General features: G+C 40.6%; 1 protein-coding gene across 1 annotated transcript in view; it reads left to right on the forward strand.

Annotated features, from left to right (window-relative positions):
- Positions 1–17,709, forward strand: part of LOC139722354 (pregnancy zone protein-like) — a 36,592-nt gene extending 18,883 nt beyond the window's left edge. Inside the window, exons 11-20 of the mRNA XM_071633662.1 lie at positions 3,703–3,875; positions 4,719–4,973; positions 6,915–6,989; positions 7,426–7,585; positions 8,103–8,317; positions 12,072–12,293; positions 14,518–14,645; positions 15,280–15,448; positions 17,058–17,160; positions 17,582–17,709. Of these exons, the coding sequence (XP_071489763.1) occupies positions 3,703–3,875; positions 4,719–4,973; positions 6,915–6,989; positions 7,426–7,585; positions 8,103–8,317; positions 12,072–12,293; positions 14,518–14,645; positions 15,280–15,448; positions 17,058–17,160; positions 17,582–17,709 (1,628 nt within the window). The remainder of the gene's footprint in view (positions 1–3,702; positions 3,876–4,718; positions 4,974–6,914; positions 6,990–7,425; positions 7,586–8,102; positions 8,318–12,071; positions 12,294–14,517; positions 14,646–15,279; positions 15,449–17,057; positions 17,161–17,581) is intronic.
- The last annotated feature ends 804 nt before the right edge of the window (positions 17,710–18,513 follow it).

Raw genomic sequence — 18,513 nt, forward strand, 5'->3', positions numbered from 1 at the left:
GGGGGGGGGGGGGGGGGGGGGAGGGGGGAGGGGGGAGGGGGGAGAGAGAAAAGCTTGGTCCCCCCCCCCACACACACACACACATACACACACTTTACAGGGATCGAATGTCCCACTCTTTTGCATGAAATGTAAAGTGGGAGGAAAGTGGCAGCAAAAATATGAAATATGAAATATATGTTCTTTTTCTTATTTTGCTTGTCAGATGACTTTCGGTGGAAAATCAGACCTTAAAAGTATGAAGACCTTTTTTTTTTCTTTTTGAAATATCTCGAGGGAGCAGAGCGACCGAGCGGGGGGAGATTATGGGATGGGGGTATCTCCCCTCCCACACGAGGAAGATTTTGCATTTCTAGACCTGAAATTCAGCGATATGGTGCACACTTTTGGTGAAATATTGGATTTTCTCTAAAAAAATATAAGTAAGAAAATGAAATATTAGTATATCATTGCATGAGTAAATCGTGGTATTTTAGCTCTTGCTCCGCCTGTGCGAGATTATACTGTGAAGGCCTACTAATCAATGGGGCCCATCACCAGTGTAGCAAGAATTTGATCTTAGGGGGAGCGGTTAGATGCGAAGGAGTGAAGCAAGCGAGGGGGGAGGGGGAGAACTTTTTGCATTTTGATGATGTAAATGGTGCAATTTGATGCATTTTTTGCGTGTTTTATCGACTTGAAACAGTCCCACATGATTAAGGTCGCTCAACATGTCCACCATGCCTGTCCACGCACATCTGTGCTCTAACCCTCATGGCTCCTACTAGGAAAACTTTTTGCTATGTTGTTAGCTGCATGGTCAGGACGCAAGTGAAAGCTTGTACTTAAAACCGTATTCATTCTCATTGAGAAATTTGGTGAAAGAATTGCTAATGAGCCCTCCCTTTGTTAACAAACGTTGCAGCATCCTTTCAAATCTTGATGACCATTTATACTGTGCAACTTGATTTTGACATTCACATTTTAAACTCTCCTTGCTCGTCAATGAATGCACTTTAAGTGTCATATTAAAAGAGGAAGATATAAACTTTATGATGATATATATTATATGACATGAATTGTTCTATTTTACTGGGAAAATAACTGACAATTCCGGTTTCCTTTTTATTGGGACGCACTGTATATTTACGCCTGTGGTTCCGTCGAAAACAATTTATAAAGCGCAATCATATACAATTTTGGATGCTCTGAAATACAAGTCTTGTAGACAGATTTTTGAAAAAGTTCCTGGTGTAGGAAGGGGATATCCCCCTCCCGCACCCTCCCCCCCCCCCCCCCCCCCCCCGCTCAACTCTGCAATGATCAGTTGTGTATTAGGTTGCTGTAAGATGGCTGTAAAGATAAAAACACTCGCATGTGTGTGTATCATAGAGTTGCATAACATATAACGGTTGTTAACACTTCCTTTTTTAAATCTATGGTTATGTTTCTTATTTAGACCAAGTGGCATTAGACTACTAGTAAGTGAGAATTAGACGAAATGGAAATTAGACCAAGTGACGATTAGCCCAAGTGGTAATTACTCTAAGTGGTGATTAGACCAAATGACAATTAGACGAAATGGAAGTTGGACTAAGTGATATGTAGACCAAGTGGTAATAGCCGAAATGGGTGTAGCCCAAATGAATATTACACCAAGTGGCATGTAGACGAAGTGAATATTAAACCATGTGGAAATTAGACGGAGTGGAAATTAGACGTAGTGGCAATTAGCTAAAATGGAAATTAGACCAAGTGGTGTTAGACTAACTGAGAATTAGACTATAAGTGGTATTAGCCGAACTGGTCATTAGACGAACTGGATATTAGACCAAGTGGAAATTAGACTAAATGGTAAATAGACGAAGTGGTTGTAGCCCAATTGGGTTTAGCCCGAATGGTGTTAGCCCACCTGGTGATTAGACCAAGTGGTAATAGCCCAACCGATAATTTACCGAAAAAATGTGGTCACTATGGCGACGCATTACTCAACACTGAAAAGTCATAGAATTTACACATCTATGTTCTATTCCGGTCTTATACAGAGCGTGTTAAAAAAAAGGTAATCCAACTTTGGAGGGCTATCATTTCTTAATTGTCAGCTATGAACAGCACAATGTTAGTTGTGAGGAAAGTGAAACTCTTCCTCTGTCCAATGATACCTAATTATGTTGACAATTGTCGTGTATGACAGAGCACATGAACCTTAAAGACAATAATGACAAATTGCACTTTTTCCAAGTTTGCGTGTACTGTGAAGGTTCAATGCATGTCTCGCTGCGTGGACGATATCTGTCAATGAAAGTTGCCAAATAGGCCAGCCTGTACGAATGCAGGTTTGTGTTTAGGATTTGTGTTTAGGGTTTGTGTTTAGGTTTTCTTGACATTTTATGGTCCATAACCTTTAGCATGGCCTTTCGTCCGATAACTTGGTCGCTCCCACAGACGCCAACCCACACAGTCCATTTTTCTCTGTTCATATTCAACACATGGCTCCCAGTGACAAACCATGTCTTGAATATGAAGACAGTAAAATGAATAATGGTTACGCCTCAATGGGAAGGACCAAGTTATCGACAACACGGCCATGTTGAGGGTTATGAACCATAAAAAGTTAGAAGAAACCCTAAAACACGAATCTGCAGTCGTGCAGGCTGGCCTGATGATTTGACCACTTTCATTGACACATGTCCTCCATGCAGTGAGACATACATTGTTCCTTCGCAATAACACGCAAACTTGGAAAAAGTGCAATTTGTCATTGTTGTCTTTCAACATAATAAGGTATCAATGGAAAGAGGAAGAATTCCCCTTTCCTCACAACTAACATTGTGCTCCTTATAGCTGACAATTAAGAAAATGGTAGCTCTCCAAAGTTGGATTACCTTTTTTTTGATACGCTCTGTATACCAAACCTCGAATCAAATGCCTAAAACCTTAGCTAACTCATTCCACAACATATACTTTCCATTCATACAGCTGTACTTTTATATAATTTACATTTGAAGAAAAGATACTGTTTTCATGGCACACGTTGTACTAGCTGTAGCGGCCAAATGTGTGAAATTCCATGTCAAACGCTCTAAGATTTGGGAGCCAGGTCAATACGCACATTTTTATATGATTTGTATAAGAACTGCTGTTGCCATGGCAGCGCATTATGCGATCCTGACAAAAAGGCGTCGTGCGCAGCTACCTATGACAGCAACCACACCTGCCAAACCTGGGGTCAGGCACCCAAAAACCGAGAGAGCTAGGTCAATCCACATATTTTGAAATGATATGCATACAAACTTGCGTATGTAAATACATATGCGTAGATAATAGAAACTCTCATATAGCATGAGACCATGAGAAGTGGATAATTGAAATAAAGTTCAACGAAAATGTTACGTATTGATTAAGTGAATAGATTCAAGATTCAAGAATCAATCATTTATTGTCTGATTTAAAAAAAAAATACAGAGAATAGCGTTGAAACCAACTAATCATCCTATAGGCACAAGATACGCAGTTCCGGAATAATGACCGGACTGAATGGGCTTAATCATCTTTTTTTTTAAAGATACCATAAAATATATTGTGTAAGAAAGTGAAAGTGACAGAAAGAGAGTTGGAATGCCAAAGCGACCCACCAACCCGTCCCCCTTCTAGTATAAAAGATATTATGATAGTGTTCCACGATGAGGCTCGTTCAACTTTGTCTGTCTACTGTCCACTCAGGGGACCTGATGAGCGCTAGTCTAAGCAACATTGACCAACTCCTAAGGATACCGTATGGGTGTGGCGAGCAAAACATGATTGGCTTCGTCCCAAACATCTTCGCCTTGCAGTACCTCGAGGCCTCTGGCCAGGCCACACCTGCTCACTACATCAAGGGCAGGAGGAACATGAGGGTATTCAACATTAGCATTTTACGCGTAACAATGCCTACATCAGGGGCGGAACCAGGAATTCCGTAAAGAGGGGGCGCGTTTACAAAATTAAAGGGGGCGCGCGCACCCCTCCCCATTTTTTTCTTTTTATTTCTTTTGTTTCAACAAAAAAAAAATAAAAGGGAGGCGTGCGCCGGTTGCGGTCCTCCCTGGATCCGCCCCTGTACATGGCAAAGGCTGGATAATTCGGCACCTCGTAAATCCGCAAAGATATCTAGTTAGGAATTTTGTCGTTTACTGCTACAACTTTCATTGCGAATTGCTCAACTAAAATGCAGTCTGTTAGTAAATAGGCGCAATATTTTATAATAATCATATGAAAGCTGTACAACAACACCAAAATAACTCAAATATTCAAAATTGTTCCTATTTCATATTAAGGCATAAGATACTTTTGTGACACATGTCACTTGCACAAGTTTTATTAGAAGCACACTGTTGTGGTAAACTAACTTGGTTTATCACTTTGTTGCCTAAAATTCACTTCATTTAAATGTGAAGCCGATTTTTCCATGTGTAGTGTTCAAACCTTTTAAATTCTTGTTTATTTTCCAGATAAACTTGAGCAAATTGTACGAATGTAATTGATAACTTATACTCTTTTGACCAAAAGAGAAAAAACAGTAACCCCACAACAGAGATAATTGATGTCTGATGATTTCATTTAGGCTTTTCTGGAAGCACATGAATAATGTACGTGTGTTCGCACAACTTATAATCATGTATAATACTGAGTGTCGATGTATTTGTAGGCAAGTATGTATCATGCATTTCTTTGCGGGTTTCTGTCATGTGGTCTTTCAGAAAGGTTATCAGTCTCAGTTGAAGTACAGGCTGACAATCAGAGGTTACCTCGGTTCCTACTCGGCATTCGGCAACAGTGACAGGGAGGGGAGCGCTTGGTTGACAGCATACGTTGTGCGCTCGTTTGCTCAGGCCAGTAGGTTTATCACCGTCGACAAAGCGGACCTCGATATTAGCATCGCCTGGTTGAAAACTTTGCAGGATAGAAGCGGCTGTTTCCAGACATCCGGGCGTGTCATCCACAAGGAAATGCAGGTCCTGCCAGTACTTCGGTGCTACATAATTTTATGTTGTTCTGAGTAGTCTGACCCTTTTGACATGACATTAACAAAGATGACACTGGTTTATTGTATTGTTGCCTTAGCACGGCGTGTGAATGTATATTTTCACATTTCTGGAGAAGGATTGTCAGTTGGAAAAATTTGAGGTGAAAACGTTTTTGTGCAGTAATGGGTAGCATGTTCAAGTTTTTGTTGTTATTTTTTCTTTGTGTTGTAAATACTTGTCGGAGCAATTAAAACCAAGAATTCATCGTCCCTTCTTATTAATTCCCATGATATCATGCTAGTTGTCCTCCGTGCAAGTCCTTTCGGCTCCCACTTAGCCGAGTTATAGTGCCGAGCTTTGGCGAGTTGTGGCGAGTTGCCTCAAAGGGGCACTCGCCATAACTCGCGTAAAGCTCTTCATGTAACTCGGGATAACTCGCGACAACTCGCATAACTCGTGGTGAATCTGCAAAACTCCGTGAACTCGCGAGTGGTTCAAAAATTTTTGAACATGTTCAAAATTTTCCCTAACTCGAAGTAACTCGTGCTGCACTCTTTTAAACTCGTAATATAATCGTACTACTCGTAACAAACTCTCAATACTCGGACGAAGCTCGCGATGAACTCTTCGTAACTCACCACCTTCAAGTATATACGCGAGTTTTGCTCGAGTTTTGAAGAGTGCGATACAAGCACTACGACCCTACTACCAGTATGTGAATTGCCCTCGAGCTAAACGCGAGTTTAGATCGAGTTCTGCGACTTACAACGAGTTTTGTATTAGCTTGTTCAGAATGATTCAGAATGCATTGCACTGACCTATTAATGTGGAATTATTCACCTTTTCCCAGCGTTTTCAAGACAGGAGACATTCATTTAACCCTAAACGCACGTGCACGTGCACAAATAGGTCATTGTCATCACATTTCAAAAAATACATAAAAATTAAGACAAAAAAAAAAAACACATGCCGCGGCTGAAGAAATCCAAGAAAAAACCGGAGAAGGAAATGGAGATCAATCAAGAAATGGTAGAAGTAGAGATAGAAGAGCAGGAAGAGACAGTAGAAACAGAAGAGATCATTCGTGATGAGCTACAGAGGCAGTGAGAATACAAGCCTCTGAGCAATTAGACCCTCAATAAGACAGATCAAGAAAATGGGAGGAAAAAAACCCACTAGCGGCCAAACAGCAGGGATTGTGCGAATTCCTAACGGGCTCGTAACAAGCTCGTAACAAGCTCTTTATAACTCGATGAAAGCTCGGTTTAAGTCGTACACAGGTCATCACAACTCACACCAATATCGGTGTGACTCGTATCACGCTCGGATCACTCGTACAGCTATCGTGGTAAACTCGATGTTGCCTCGTAGATCACTAATGCGCAGCTCATTAAAATTGGCAAATTTCACGCGAGTTCACGCGAGTTCAAGCTCGCGCAGCTCGGCACAACTCGAGATTCTAACTCGGCTAAGTGGGAACCTTGCTTAAAGCACTACAGCTCAAACGAAATAATTCTACTCTTTCATGGGCTTTGAAAAATGATACAATGTGTATTCACCTTTTTCTGTGGCTTATGTGAGATTTCACCATCCTTTATAGATATGTCAACACCCTTTTGTTATCATAAAACGGTCATTATAAAAGAGCCGTACTCAAAACATTACGAAGATAATTTGTTGTTTTGTTTTGTTTTCTAGTTTATCTGATATGTTAATGACATGTATAAATGATATGAATAAAGAGTAATACGAATTTTTTAATCATTTTGAAGCACCTCCTAAGAATAGTGGCATGAAATTTGCAAGTAATATGCTTGTTGAACCGAAGGAGTTCAGTAATGATCCCATGATATAACTACAGATTGATAAACATTCCGTTCAGAGGTCATTTTTAAAGCTGGATCCTGGTGTTTGTTTTTTTTCTATTAGGGTGGTGTGAATGACGGAAAATCTCTGACTGCCTTCATTCTTGTTAGCTTCCTTGAGGCCGGTGTAGATGTACAGGTATGAATACCAGGATGGATGGTTTCTGGTTCCTCTACTTCATTAACAATGGTCAACTAGCTTGATACATGTTGCTTGTCAAGTCTTATGCTTTATATTGTCTTAGATCTGGTTGAAGATTGGTAAAAATACCAGATATTAGTGTCAATGAATGAGGTACTTGGTTGACATTATCATTTTTCTTCTAACTGAATGGAGAAGTTTTAGAATCACTCACACCTAACTGGCTGACCACTGGAAGAAGAAAAAGATGTGATGCGGAATTCTTATAGATTCCACACCTAACTTGCTGACTACTATTAGAATGAAACAGAAAAGCTAAAATACCACACCTGAGTGGCTGACCTGTGAATGATAAAGAAATGTTAGAATCCCACAGATGAGTAAGAAATGTCACAACCCCACAACTAACTCTATGAATAACTTCTTTATAAAGGACTCCTCGATCCAAGGTGCACTAAGATGTGTGGCTGGTGATATTGCGTCCATCACTGACACTTACGCTGCTGCTCTCATTGCCTATGGCCTGAGTGTGGCCAACGACTCGCGGACTGCTGATGTTCTCCAATTGCTTGAGAGCAGGGCCAAGAACGAAGGTATCCATTCCATCTCATCATAATCGTAAAATAGTATACGTGTTTATTGCATTGATATCAGGACTTGATATAAGAGGTCGCTTAAAAATTGATGTCGGGCCACCAAACTTCCAAAAAGGCTATCTGTTGTTGAACAGATCGCATGCAACTAAGATTCAAAATTTTTTTGTGTTGCTTTTTATTTCGGGCCCCTTCATTTCTTTTATAAGCTACCAACATTTCAAATGTTACGATATAAGTGACCCGAGTAGGCCACCTGGGCGAATAGTTATATATCGATGTTGATGAGGATACAAAGTAAAAACAGAGACAGACGCATAACGTCACATTGATATTGATTGATTATGCAATGATTATTAGTAACTAATTCATACTGTTAACCAAACATCAAACGTTAGAAGTGGGTGATCCGATGTATCTGGAAATTTCCATTTTTGAGCCCAAATGCGATTCACGTGACTCTATAGTATCGTACCGCTGTAATCTCAAAACGTCATAATTACGATATTTATTTCAGGAGGTGTGAAATGGTGGGAGAGTAACAGGGTAACGAAACCTTCTAACTCTTATCGACATGTCGCAAGGGCGGCTGCACTAAACGTGGAGATGACATCCTACGTACTGCTAACCTACGTCAATCAGTATAAGAGTGAGGCCGTGGCTAGAGGTGCTCCATTGGCCAAATGGCTGACTAGTCAACAAAACGCTAGAGGTGGATTTTACTCCAGTCAGGTCAATATGCATGATTAATTTGTTTCATTTCCTTCTTCTTTACAAAACAATCATAATAGTGTAAGATCCTTGCAAGTTCACTTGAATTTGAATATGAAATCCTGTATGTGGGTAGTCTATTTCCAGACAATCAATTACATGAATTATAAATCACAAAGGGATGTGCAGTAATACACTCGACTTTTAAATTCTCTCTCGTATCATTATAGTTTGTTGGTACTGAAAGGGTTACGGTTTTTCCCCGTCGCACTAGACGGCGATTCCGCTACGATCATCAAAAATCGACAAAGCGCGGCGGATCGTGGCTTGATCGCTTTATATCTTCTCCTTCGTATCTGGAGCGGTTCAGAAGCGCGGAGGGTCGCCACCATCGCCATGGTCGGCGACCTCGCTACGGAAATTTTAAACATGTCCAAAACTTCCGTAAGGCCCTCATCTCCCTAGGAAGGTGACCATGGCGACCATGGCGATCTGTGACGATTTAACAAATCGTGCCGTGATCGCCGTCCGTCTCCATTTTTGGCCTCCGAATCGATTACACTACGGTTTCTCTACGCTCAACCTACGCTGTAGGCGATAGTGCCACGACAATGTTACGACGCTGCCACGTTTTTGCCCCTTTGCCAAGCCGACGAGACACGCTGCTTCTGCGATCAAAGCGATTGTATTGCGATAATATTCGTACGCTTATCAAGACCTCGCTGCAACAGTGATACGATCGGAGAGACAGTGATACGTTTACGCCGGGCTCATGCTACGATCTCAAGCGATCAGGGTATAAAATGGGTTTCATGATTGAATTTCTTCAGTCAGATGTCAGTGTCAAACCAACATGGATATGCAGAATACGGTTCTACCTTTACATCCTTGCATTCTAGAACACACCAGTTAGAACCTGATGTGAAATTGCACTATTAGGTAAGTAATCTATTCAATTAAAAGGGTAAAATGTGTTTATAATGTTAAATAACCGGCTTACGAGCAAACTATAAATCGTATCCTACAATTATGCAGATATATTTGAAAAGATTACAACTTAATATACTTTCATTGACTTGCAATGGTATAATTCAATCTAATAAACAGAGTAGATTCGTACTGAGTGTACGTGGAAAATGAATTTTATACGCTTTTCTCCATGTCCACCTTCCTGGTCTGTGCATCACTTTCTTTCGTTCATGGTTAGTTTCTGTTACGTAATACTGTAAAAGTGGTAATTTTCATGGGCGATGGGGGTCGCTTTCGATGCGCTTGAGTTACGCCTAACGCGTTGCTTCCCCGTCAGAGTTACGAATGTGGCGAATTCAATGCGCTCGTGAGGCGATTGTGATACGCTCTAAAACCACGGCGACCTCGCTACGGAAGTTTTGGACATGTTCAAAACTTCCGTAGCGAGGTCACCGACCATGGCGATGGTGGCGACCCTCCGCGCTCCTAAACCGTTCAAGATACGATGGAGAAGATTTAAAACGATCAAGGAATGATCCGCCGCGCTTTGTCGATTTTAGATGATCGTAGCGGAATCGCCGTCTAGTGAGATTGGGGTATAACGAGGTCGCCGTGGTTTTAGAGCGTATCACAATAGCCTCACGAGCGCATTAAAAGCGCCACATTCGTAATTCTGACGAGGTAGCAACGCGTTCGGCGTAACTCAAGCGCATCGAAAGCGGCCCCCATCGGCCATGAAAATTACCATTTTTACAGTATTACGAAACAGGAACCAACCATGAACGAAAGAAAGTGATACACAGACCAGGAAGGTGGACGTCGAGAAAAACGTGCAAAATTCATTTTTCCAGTACGATTCTACTCTGTTTATCAAATTGTTTGTTTGTCATATACCATTGCAAGTCAATGAAAGTAAATTAAGTTGTAATCTTTTCAAATAAATCTTCATAAATTTGCTTCATTGTAGGATACGCTTTGTAGTTTGCTCGTAAGCCTGTTCTTTGATATTATATACATATTTTACCCTTGTAATTGAATGGATGACATAACCAATAGTGCAATGTCACATCAAGTTCTAATTGGTGTGTTATAGAATGCTAAGATGTAAGGGTAAAACCATATTCTACATATCCATGTTTGTTTGACACCACACCTGCCTGAAGAAATTCAATCATGAAACCCATTTTATACCCTGATCGCTTGAGATCGTAGCATGAGCCCGGCGTAAACGTATCACTGTCGTTCCGATCGTATCACTCTTGTAGCGAGGTCTTAAATAAGCATACGAATATCGCAACACAGTCGGTTCGATCGCAGAAGCAGCACATTTCGTCGGTCTGGAAATGCGGCAACAACGTGGCAGAGTAGTATTATCATCGTGGCGCTATCGCCTACAGCGCAAGTTGAGCGTGAAGAAACAGTAGTGTAGTCGCCTCGGAGGCCACAAATGGAGACGGACGGCGATCGTGCCATGATTTGTAAATTTTCCACAGATCGTCATGGTCGCCTTCCTAGTGAGATGGGGGCCACACTTCGGAATCTACGCCTCTTCAATATGTGTCAATGAAAATCCGTATTTATTATGCAAACCCTGACTGCATGTCAGGAGATAATGGAGATAATCAGCATGGTCAAATCGTTGATTCATGGATACGAATGACAAATTTATCAAGAGCCCGATATGAGTAGGTGCACAAAACAATTTGCATTATCATAACCACTCACGGTCGAAAAAAGTTCAAATAGCACAATAAGCAAGTGCCCTTGCTGTGAGAGAGAGAGCGACATTCTGCAATTAGCCAAGGTGTTTTTTGCTTCATTCACCAAGTTCTGACTTCTGAGGGAATTATGTTGTAGAAATAACCATGGCATAAATCCTCATTGGATTCGCACTTTTAAATTTACATTGCATACCCCATATTCCATGGATCTGGTTAGATCTATTAAATCTTTGATATCCAAAAAAAATCACCCAATTTGAGACTGAATATAACAATGCATAATATCCCGACATGTGGGGCGGATTTCCAAATCAGTCATAAAATTGGTAATTAAAAAAGGGTTTTGACAATTCTTTAACCGACAACAACGAAAGGTTCGAAGGAAAGCCAGGTTTTTGCGCTCTATCTGATGTGGCACTAAAATTAGTATAACATCTTTGAAAGACACAGCACCAAGCCACACACATACAAAAAAAAAGAAGAATGTAACATGTGATATTGGATTGCGAGTATCTTATGGGACCTCGCAATTATTTTTCTAGACTCCCCGCGTAGACAGTGCCATAACATATGGAATTAATCAATCGGCTTACTTATAACAACAACAAAAAAAAAGAAATGGGAGGATTCCACGATTACTATCATCCAACTTTCACAGAATATATCAGCTTAATCTTTCTGCATTGAAGTTGATGAACTGTTCTGAATTGAATTCTCCTCCTTTTCTTCTTTTTTTTTTTTGAGAGAAGACTGGATATGGAAAGAAATCTTTCAAAACTTCCATACCGGCGCAAAGCGACTTGTTGAAACTTTCCTCGTTCAGACAGAGAAGGTAACTGTCTTGGTGCCTTGGGTCAGATGGAAAAGAAAAATAAAACGAGAAGAGACATCGCCGTTTTGCGAGTTTAATGTCGCCATCTCACCTTGGCGCCCTACATGGAGCGCCTATACGCTAATGGTGAGAGAAAGCATTCAGTTAAGAATTACAGGCTTGTTCTTGTTCCTGATGGGTTTACCTATGTTTAGTTGTGTACTTTTCGACTAAAATGATTAATGTGATACACGTTTCTCATCCGACATATTAGGATACTGTGGTGGCAATTCATGCTCTTGCTACCTACGCAACGCTGATCTTTGGAAAGGGGTCTAGCGTGGCCATGTCTATCCATACCAACCCAGGTCAAATTTTCCAGACCTTGATGACGGTTACGGAAGAAAACCGGCTCGTACAACAGAGAAGAGATCTTGCTGACTACCCTGAGGCTATCAAGTTCAGGGCCGTAGGGGGAGGCTGTGCTCTTCTTTCGGTAAAATATTTTGGGTATTCTAAGCCACATTTTGAGACAAGGCGTATGCCAGGTTGCATGCCATTTGCTCCTGCGGCAATTTCTCGCATGAGATATCTGCATGCTGAGCTAAACATCGATAAGATCTACTGACAAACATTAACCTAACCCTAATCCTAATCTTCACACCAAATTAAATCTACAAAACCCTATCACGAGCCTAACACGAAACCTAAGTCCTTGGAGGAAATAAGACTGGAGTAAATGACGTGTCGCCATCATGCCAAACGTAATGAATTTCCTCAGACATGGGGTTACAGAGCAATAACAAAGCAAAACCTTACAGACCATAATACAGTAGTCTCTGGAGTGCCTTGTCAATAGCACGTTACAGATAACAATGAGTATAGCGAAAATGATATTTGTGATTTGGTGAGTTCATTCTATTATCATGTACCATACATGCGATGCAATAGATTCGTATGGTAGATTCAACAGGTAAATATAACAAATGGCGTGAATTGTTTGTGATGATACGGGGCAGTGCTAAATTTTCTGTCGACAATCTAGAAACTACATGTACTTAAACATCCTACCAGAACGCTACAATTCACCAACATAAAGTTCTTATAGGATAGGTTGAAGTCAGTAATACGTGTGCTTAATATCATCTGTTGTTGGTATCATGGCAAGGCACTGAGTGATGATAGAACGAATAGTCTTAAGACGATCATCATTTACTATTGACGACTCGGTTACCAGATTGAGGCTGGTTCTATGGTTATGACGACTGAAAGCTGCTAGTTTGACCACAATATAGACTATAGCTGATGTCTTGCTGTGTTCCCTTAGGTTTGAAAAAAAAAAAAAAGATGGAAAGAAAAAATGGAAGGAAAGTAAAGCCCTTCAAATACAACTCTCAGAGGACAAAAGTTAAGTTTGAGGTGAGCTGGTAGTTTGTAGGGAAGAAGACAAGTGCTACCTCGATTATTAGCATTGACTATAGTTTCGTTTAGATTTTGGAGTAAGATATAACTAAATCTTGTATCTATGAATAAAGATGAGATTTAGACTGCGACCATTCTATACTTTCCTTCCAGTCATGATTTCGTTATAAACAAAAAAACAAACAAACAAACAAAAAACAAGAGCGTGTCGGTTACCAGTCAGTGTTTCCACTTCATTGCAGGTTTGAAATATGGTGAGATATTTTTATTATACACTGTACCATCATCACACCCAAAATATCCATCAAGAAAGTCAATGATTATGATCACTGGGTATCATGATTATGCAATATGGCATCACATGGGGGGGGGGCAGAATGGACTCTTTGGTGATCAGGGAAAACTGTAAAGAAAGCTGTCAACATTGGGACAGGCTGGAAACATTACTTCGTGTATAAAGTTGGTCGATTTTGCAGTACATGTCTGTGAATCACACTTATAAAGAATTTCCGAACTTGACACACGATATCTTGGCATGCGTGCGGGACCTTATTAATCAAGCTATAGCAAAACAAAGTAGAGCCTATGTTATTGCTCTATACAACACTTTACTTATCTGAGTTAGGCGTTGTGGATCGAGCTATACGTGCAATTTTCCTAGACTTGTAGGGATGTTATGATACCAGAGCCTGATCAAAACAGCTGTGCTTTATTTGATGCAACTGCATCCAACCCTTTCCTAGTGTCCTCTAAGATCATCCATGAGACATTTCCAGGGTGAAATTTAGGAGGAATTGAAACTGGAGGAGTTGCGATTTGGTGCAGCCTTGATACACAATTCAAATATTGTCACGAATTCCCTTGGAACTTTCTTTTTCACTCATCCATTCACCCATTCATTCACTCATCCATTCATTCATTCATCATTTTGCAAAGTAAAAAACAATGATTGAATAAGAAATGAAAAAAAAAAAACAAGGGTGCGAAAAGCCAGGGGTGGCGGACATAGGCCTATGTTTAATATCGATCGTGCTTTGGCAGTTCGAAGAGCGGTCGTTTGTGTGTGTGTGTATGTGTGTGTGTATGTGTGTATATGTGTCTACATGTGAGTGTGTGGTTATGTGTGCATGTATCCTATAAGCTGTATAAGGAAGAAATGCTTTTTGACATGACAATTGGGAGGGGTTTTGTGTTTATTTATACGTCTTTTCAAGACCATGATGACATGTTCTTCCTCTATCTAGCATGTCTAGGCCGCTGTTCCCGAGTCACAAAGCTTTCCTTCTATTCTCGTCCAGGTGACAATGCGATATAACATTCACCCAAGTGCTCCAGAGACCGCTCCCTTTGCATTACGGTACCACGTCACAGGGGATGGTGGCCCGGGTTCGTGCACAAACGTTTTCACAATTCGCATATGCGTCAGGTAATGATAAACTTACATCATTTTCTTAAAGCAACCAAAATATTTTACGAAATTTAAAGCCCTGGTTTACCAGACCTGCCCGCAACGTCGGGACGACACGTCGCGACGTCCGGAGAACAAAATTCCTCACCTCGGGCAATAGAACGTCAAGAGAGAGCCAGGGGTACCGTTATGATAGACACGCACCGAAAACCTCCGGCGAGTAGGTTTCCATAACAACCTACCCGTCCATGTGTTACAAATACAATCCATGCAATTAATTCGCGAGCAATGTGTCGTTTTTTTGTTTGTCGTTTTTTTGTTGTTTTTTTTTGGCCTATTGTGCATGCGTAATATCAAATGAATGTTAAAAGGAAAATATTTTATCAAAAGGGTTGTCAGGTTGTCGGGGTAATGAGCTTAGCTGGATAGGGCAGAATTTGGCAAAAATTACCGCATCACCGCGTGCGAGCAACATTTTGCTGGGACCATTTTAAGAGCCAGGAAAAAAAATGTTGCACTAACTCTGGTTTGAAAGGCTCTGTTAAAATGGGACTTTATCTAATATAAATCCAGGTACAACAGTATTATTTTAATGCCAGTAAAGTTCATTTCAGGCTATATTGCATAATGCACTTTGACCGATCATTATCAGTTACCTTGGAGACGACAAGGAGTCCAACATGGCCCTGGTGGAGTTGAAGATGATATCTGGGTTTGCTCCTAAAGCCAAGGCTGGTGGTTCGCCCGTCAAAGGCATCAGAGGGGAGACCATCAAGAGGATCGAAGATGGAGACAATAAACAGGTCATCTACTACCAGAAGGTAACCAGTCAGCCACATTCTTGTAGCTTGCAATTTGTCCCAAAACGGGACACAGCTAGCTGTTATCAGGTTCGCTGTCTTGCACATCAGCGATAGTACTGATGTAAGTTATGCTTTCTTTGTTCGATTTTGATAGTTTCAACAAGTAGATGTAGAAATGTAGCTGAAGATCACGCCACTCGAAAAGAATGAGTGAATGGAAGCAAGTGTGCCAAATGTGTTTTAGAATAAGTGAATAATAAAGAATATCATTATTGACTCATACAACTTATCTGATGTAATTAAGGTCGTCGATTCAGGGGCGCAAGGGGCAATTGTTCCCTCCCCCCCCCCCCAAAAAAAAAAGTATTAGGCAAATATATAATTTTGCTCTGAAAGAATAATTTTCTTCTTCTTTTGCCATTTTAAATTGTCAAAGTATTTCACCGAAAGCTCTCACCAGATCATTACATTTCAATTCTGAAAACACGAGATCTCCCCCGCATAGGAGGGTGATACCCCTCCGACATTAGCATAATCACCCCCCCCCCATGATTCCCAAATTGTAGGAAATTTTCTTGCTTTTTTGTAACAAAAAATTGTCCAAATATTTCACCCAAATTGCACACCAGATCGCTTAATTTCTATTCTAAAAATGCGAAATATACCCATGTAGGACATATTTTCATTGCAATTTTAACTAGAGAAGCACCTCTGCTAAGCAGCTTACGTCCAAAAAAAAAATCGTTTTCTTCCATAGAGATCAGTGATTTCCACGCATACGTATGAATACTGAAAATATTGCCCGATATCCCAATAAAGCCTTTTATTACGATATCAACTTCCAGCTGCAAGGCGCTCATCGCCCTTGCAGAAACTAGAGCACGGACTTAGTGAGCATTTACAAACCCCAACAAATAAAAATGCGCAATTTGAACTCTATAGTCCATTTACCCCACCTGCCAACATTTTGAAAATCCTTCATAAAATCCATAAAAATTACCGGATTACTACCAAAATTTAATCTTTTGTTTCTTGTCCAATTCTCAACTTTTCCTTTAAGTTTCAGTCAAATCCATTTACAACTTTTTGAGTTATTTGGCACACAGACAAACTAACAAACAAACGCCGATGAAAACATACTGCAACCTCCTCCCTTGGCGTAACCCAATCGCTCATTTCCACCACTTTACCTTTTCTCCAAATGAGATCACTGATTTCACAACGCACGATGACAACGAACAAGAGCTTAAATACCGCGATTTTTGCCCATTGATGTTTCCCTGAAATTTATTTTTCTACTTTTCGGTATGAAGAAAAATATCCATATTCTGTTTCAACAGTGTGCACCAGAGTGTGCACCAGAAATTTCAGATCCAAAATACAAAATATACTCTTGTGGGAGGAGGGATATCGCATCCAGCTCCTGCCCGGCCGCTCCGCTCCCTTGCTTTAATAGTTTCCCTAACTTTTGCCCCCCCCCCCCCTCCCCATACACTACAATTGCATTATGAAACACCCCTGGCAGTAAATAACAACTGAGATGACAATTGGCCTTGGATTTAGTTTTATTAAGAAAAGAAATTGAAATAAAGTCTCACTGTGCCATTACTCCAAATGTTCTGTACAGCTGACATCAGACGAGACTTGCTTCGACGTGGATATCTACAAAGCATTTAAAGTCACAAGAACACAGCCAGGCCTGATTACGGTCTATGACTACTACGACACTGGTAGGTAACCACATAGGATGTCTGAATATTATTAGTTACAAAGACAGTGGTAGGTTAGTAGCCACATAGGTTGTTTGAATATTATTGGTTTCAAACACAGTTTTACGACACCCGAGATGTTGACATCTCATCGACAGATACTGATTTCATATGATTGAAATCTAGGATTACTACTGTTACTTGAATTTATGACAATCTACTTCTGACTTTATATCCCTATAGATGATCATATACTAGCTCTGCTGCACTCAAACTGTTCACAAGTGACATAGTGCATTAATTGAAAGCTTGTGTGCAAATTTAGTTCATTGAAGAAAAAATTTGCTAATGCAATGATCTGAAAGGCTGGAATAGATTTTCTCACTTGTTGGTAACTTATATTAACTGTCTTCAATGCTATCCATTGCATTCCATGACACAGGTCTATCGGAGGCCCAGGAATACACCCTGGAAAACTGCACCACTCTCGAGTCGGTGGCCCAGCCTCCCCTGCTGGAAGAGGCTCCATCTCCTGTTGGAGTGCAACTGCTGCCTCTTAACGTCAATTAAGAAAAGTTTGCCAACAGCTTCTGATGACACTCAATTGAATGGCATGGAACAACCCTAGTTTTAGGTGATTAACATTTTACAAGTCGCGATTAACTGTTTTCCATTTTTGCGTGTTTTACCTCCATGTAGCTAAGTCATGTGGCCTTTGCTTTGTTCGACCGTTTAGCAGCAAAAACCATCTCAAAAGTCTAATCAACAAAACTTGCCATAAAGTTTAGCCAGTATACAGGCCCGTAACTGGGGGAGAGGGGTGTTCAGGGGTTCCGCGAACCCTCCACCCCGCCCCCAACCCCAACCCGTTTGCCAGCAGCAAAATGAATAAATAGATAAAACAATTAATTGATTTATTAATTTCGAAATAAGAAGGTGAAAAATAAGTCGCAGAAATATTTCTTTGAGCCCCCAATGTGTAAAATAACGGAACTGAACATAAACTTGAACTCAAAAGGTCTTCTTTTTCTACTTCTGAACCCTCCCATAAAAATCCTAGTTACGGGCCTGCAGTAAAACAAACAAACCAATATCAAAAATTACAGTCCACCGTCTGCCCAAGTTGACTACGGTTACAGCTCATTATTCCGAAGGTTCGTTATTCCGAAGGCTCGTTATTCCGAAAATGTGATGAGGTTTGTTTTTCCGAAGGTTCATTAATCCGAAAATGAAATAAGGTTCGTTATTCCGAAGATTCGTTAATCCGAAAATGAAACAAAGCTCGTTGTTCCGAAGGTTCGTCACGGACCCTATATCACTTCGGATCAACGAACCTTCGGAATAACGAACCCTATTTTATTTTCGAATTAACGA

This window comes from Diadema antillarum, unplaced genomic scaffold, assembly GCF_040938485.1.
Source record: "Diadema antillarum isolate AM-2024a unplaced genomic scaffold, OU_Dant_1.0 scf00000163, whole genome shotgun sequence".
NCBI classification, from domain to species: Eukaryota; Metazoa; Echinodermata; class Echinoidea; order Diadematoida; family Diadematidae; genus Diadema; species Diadema antillarum.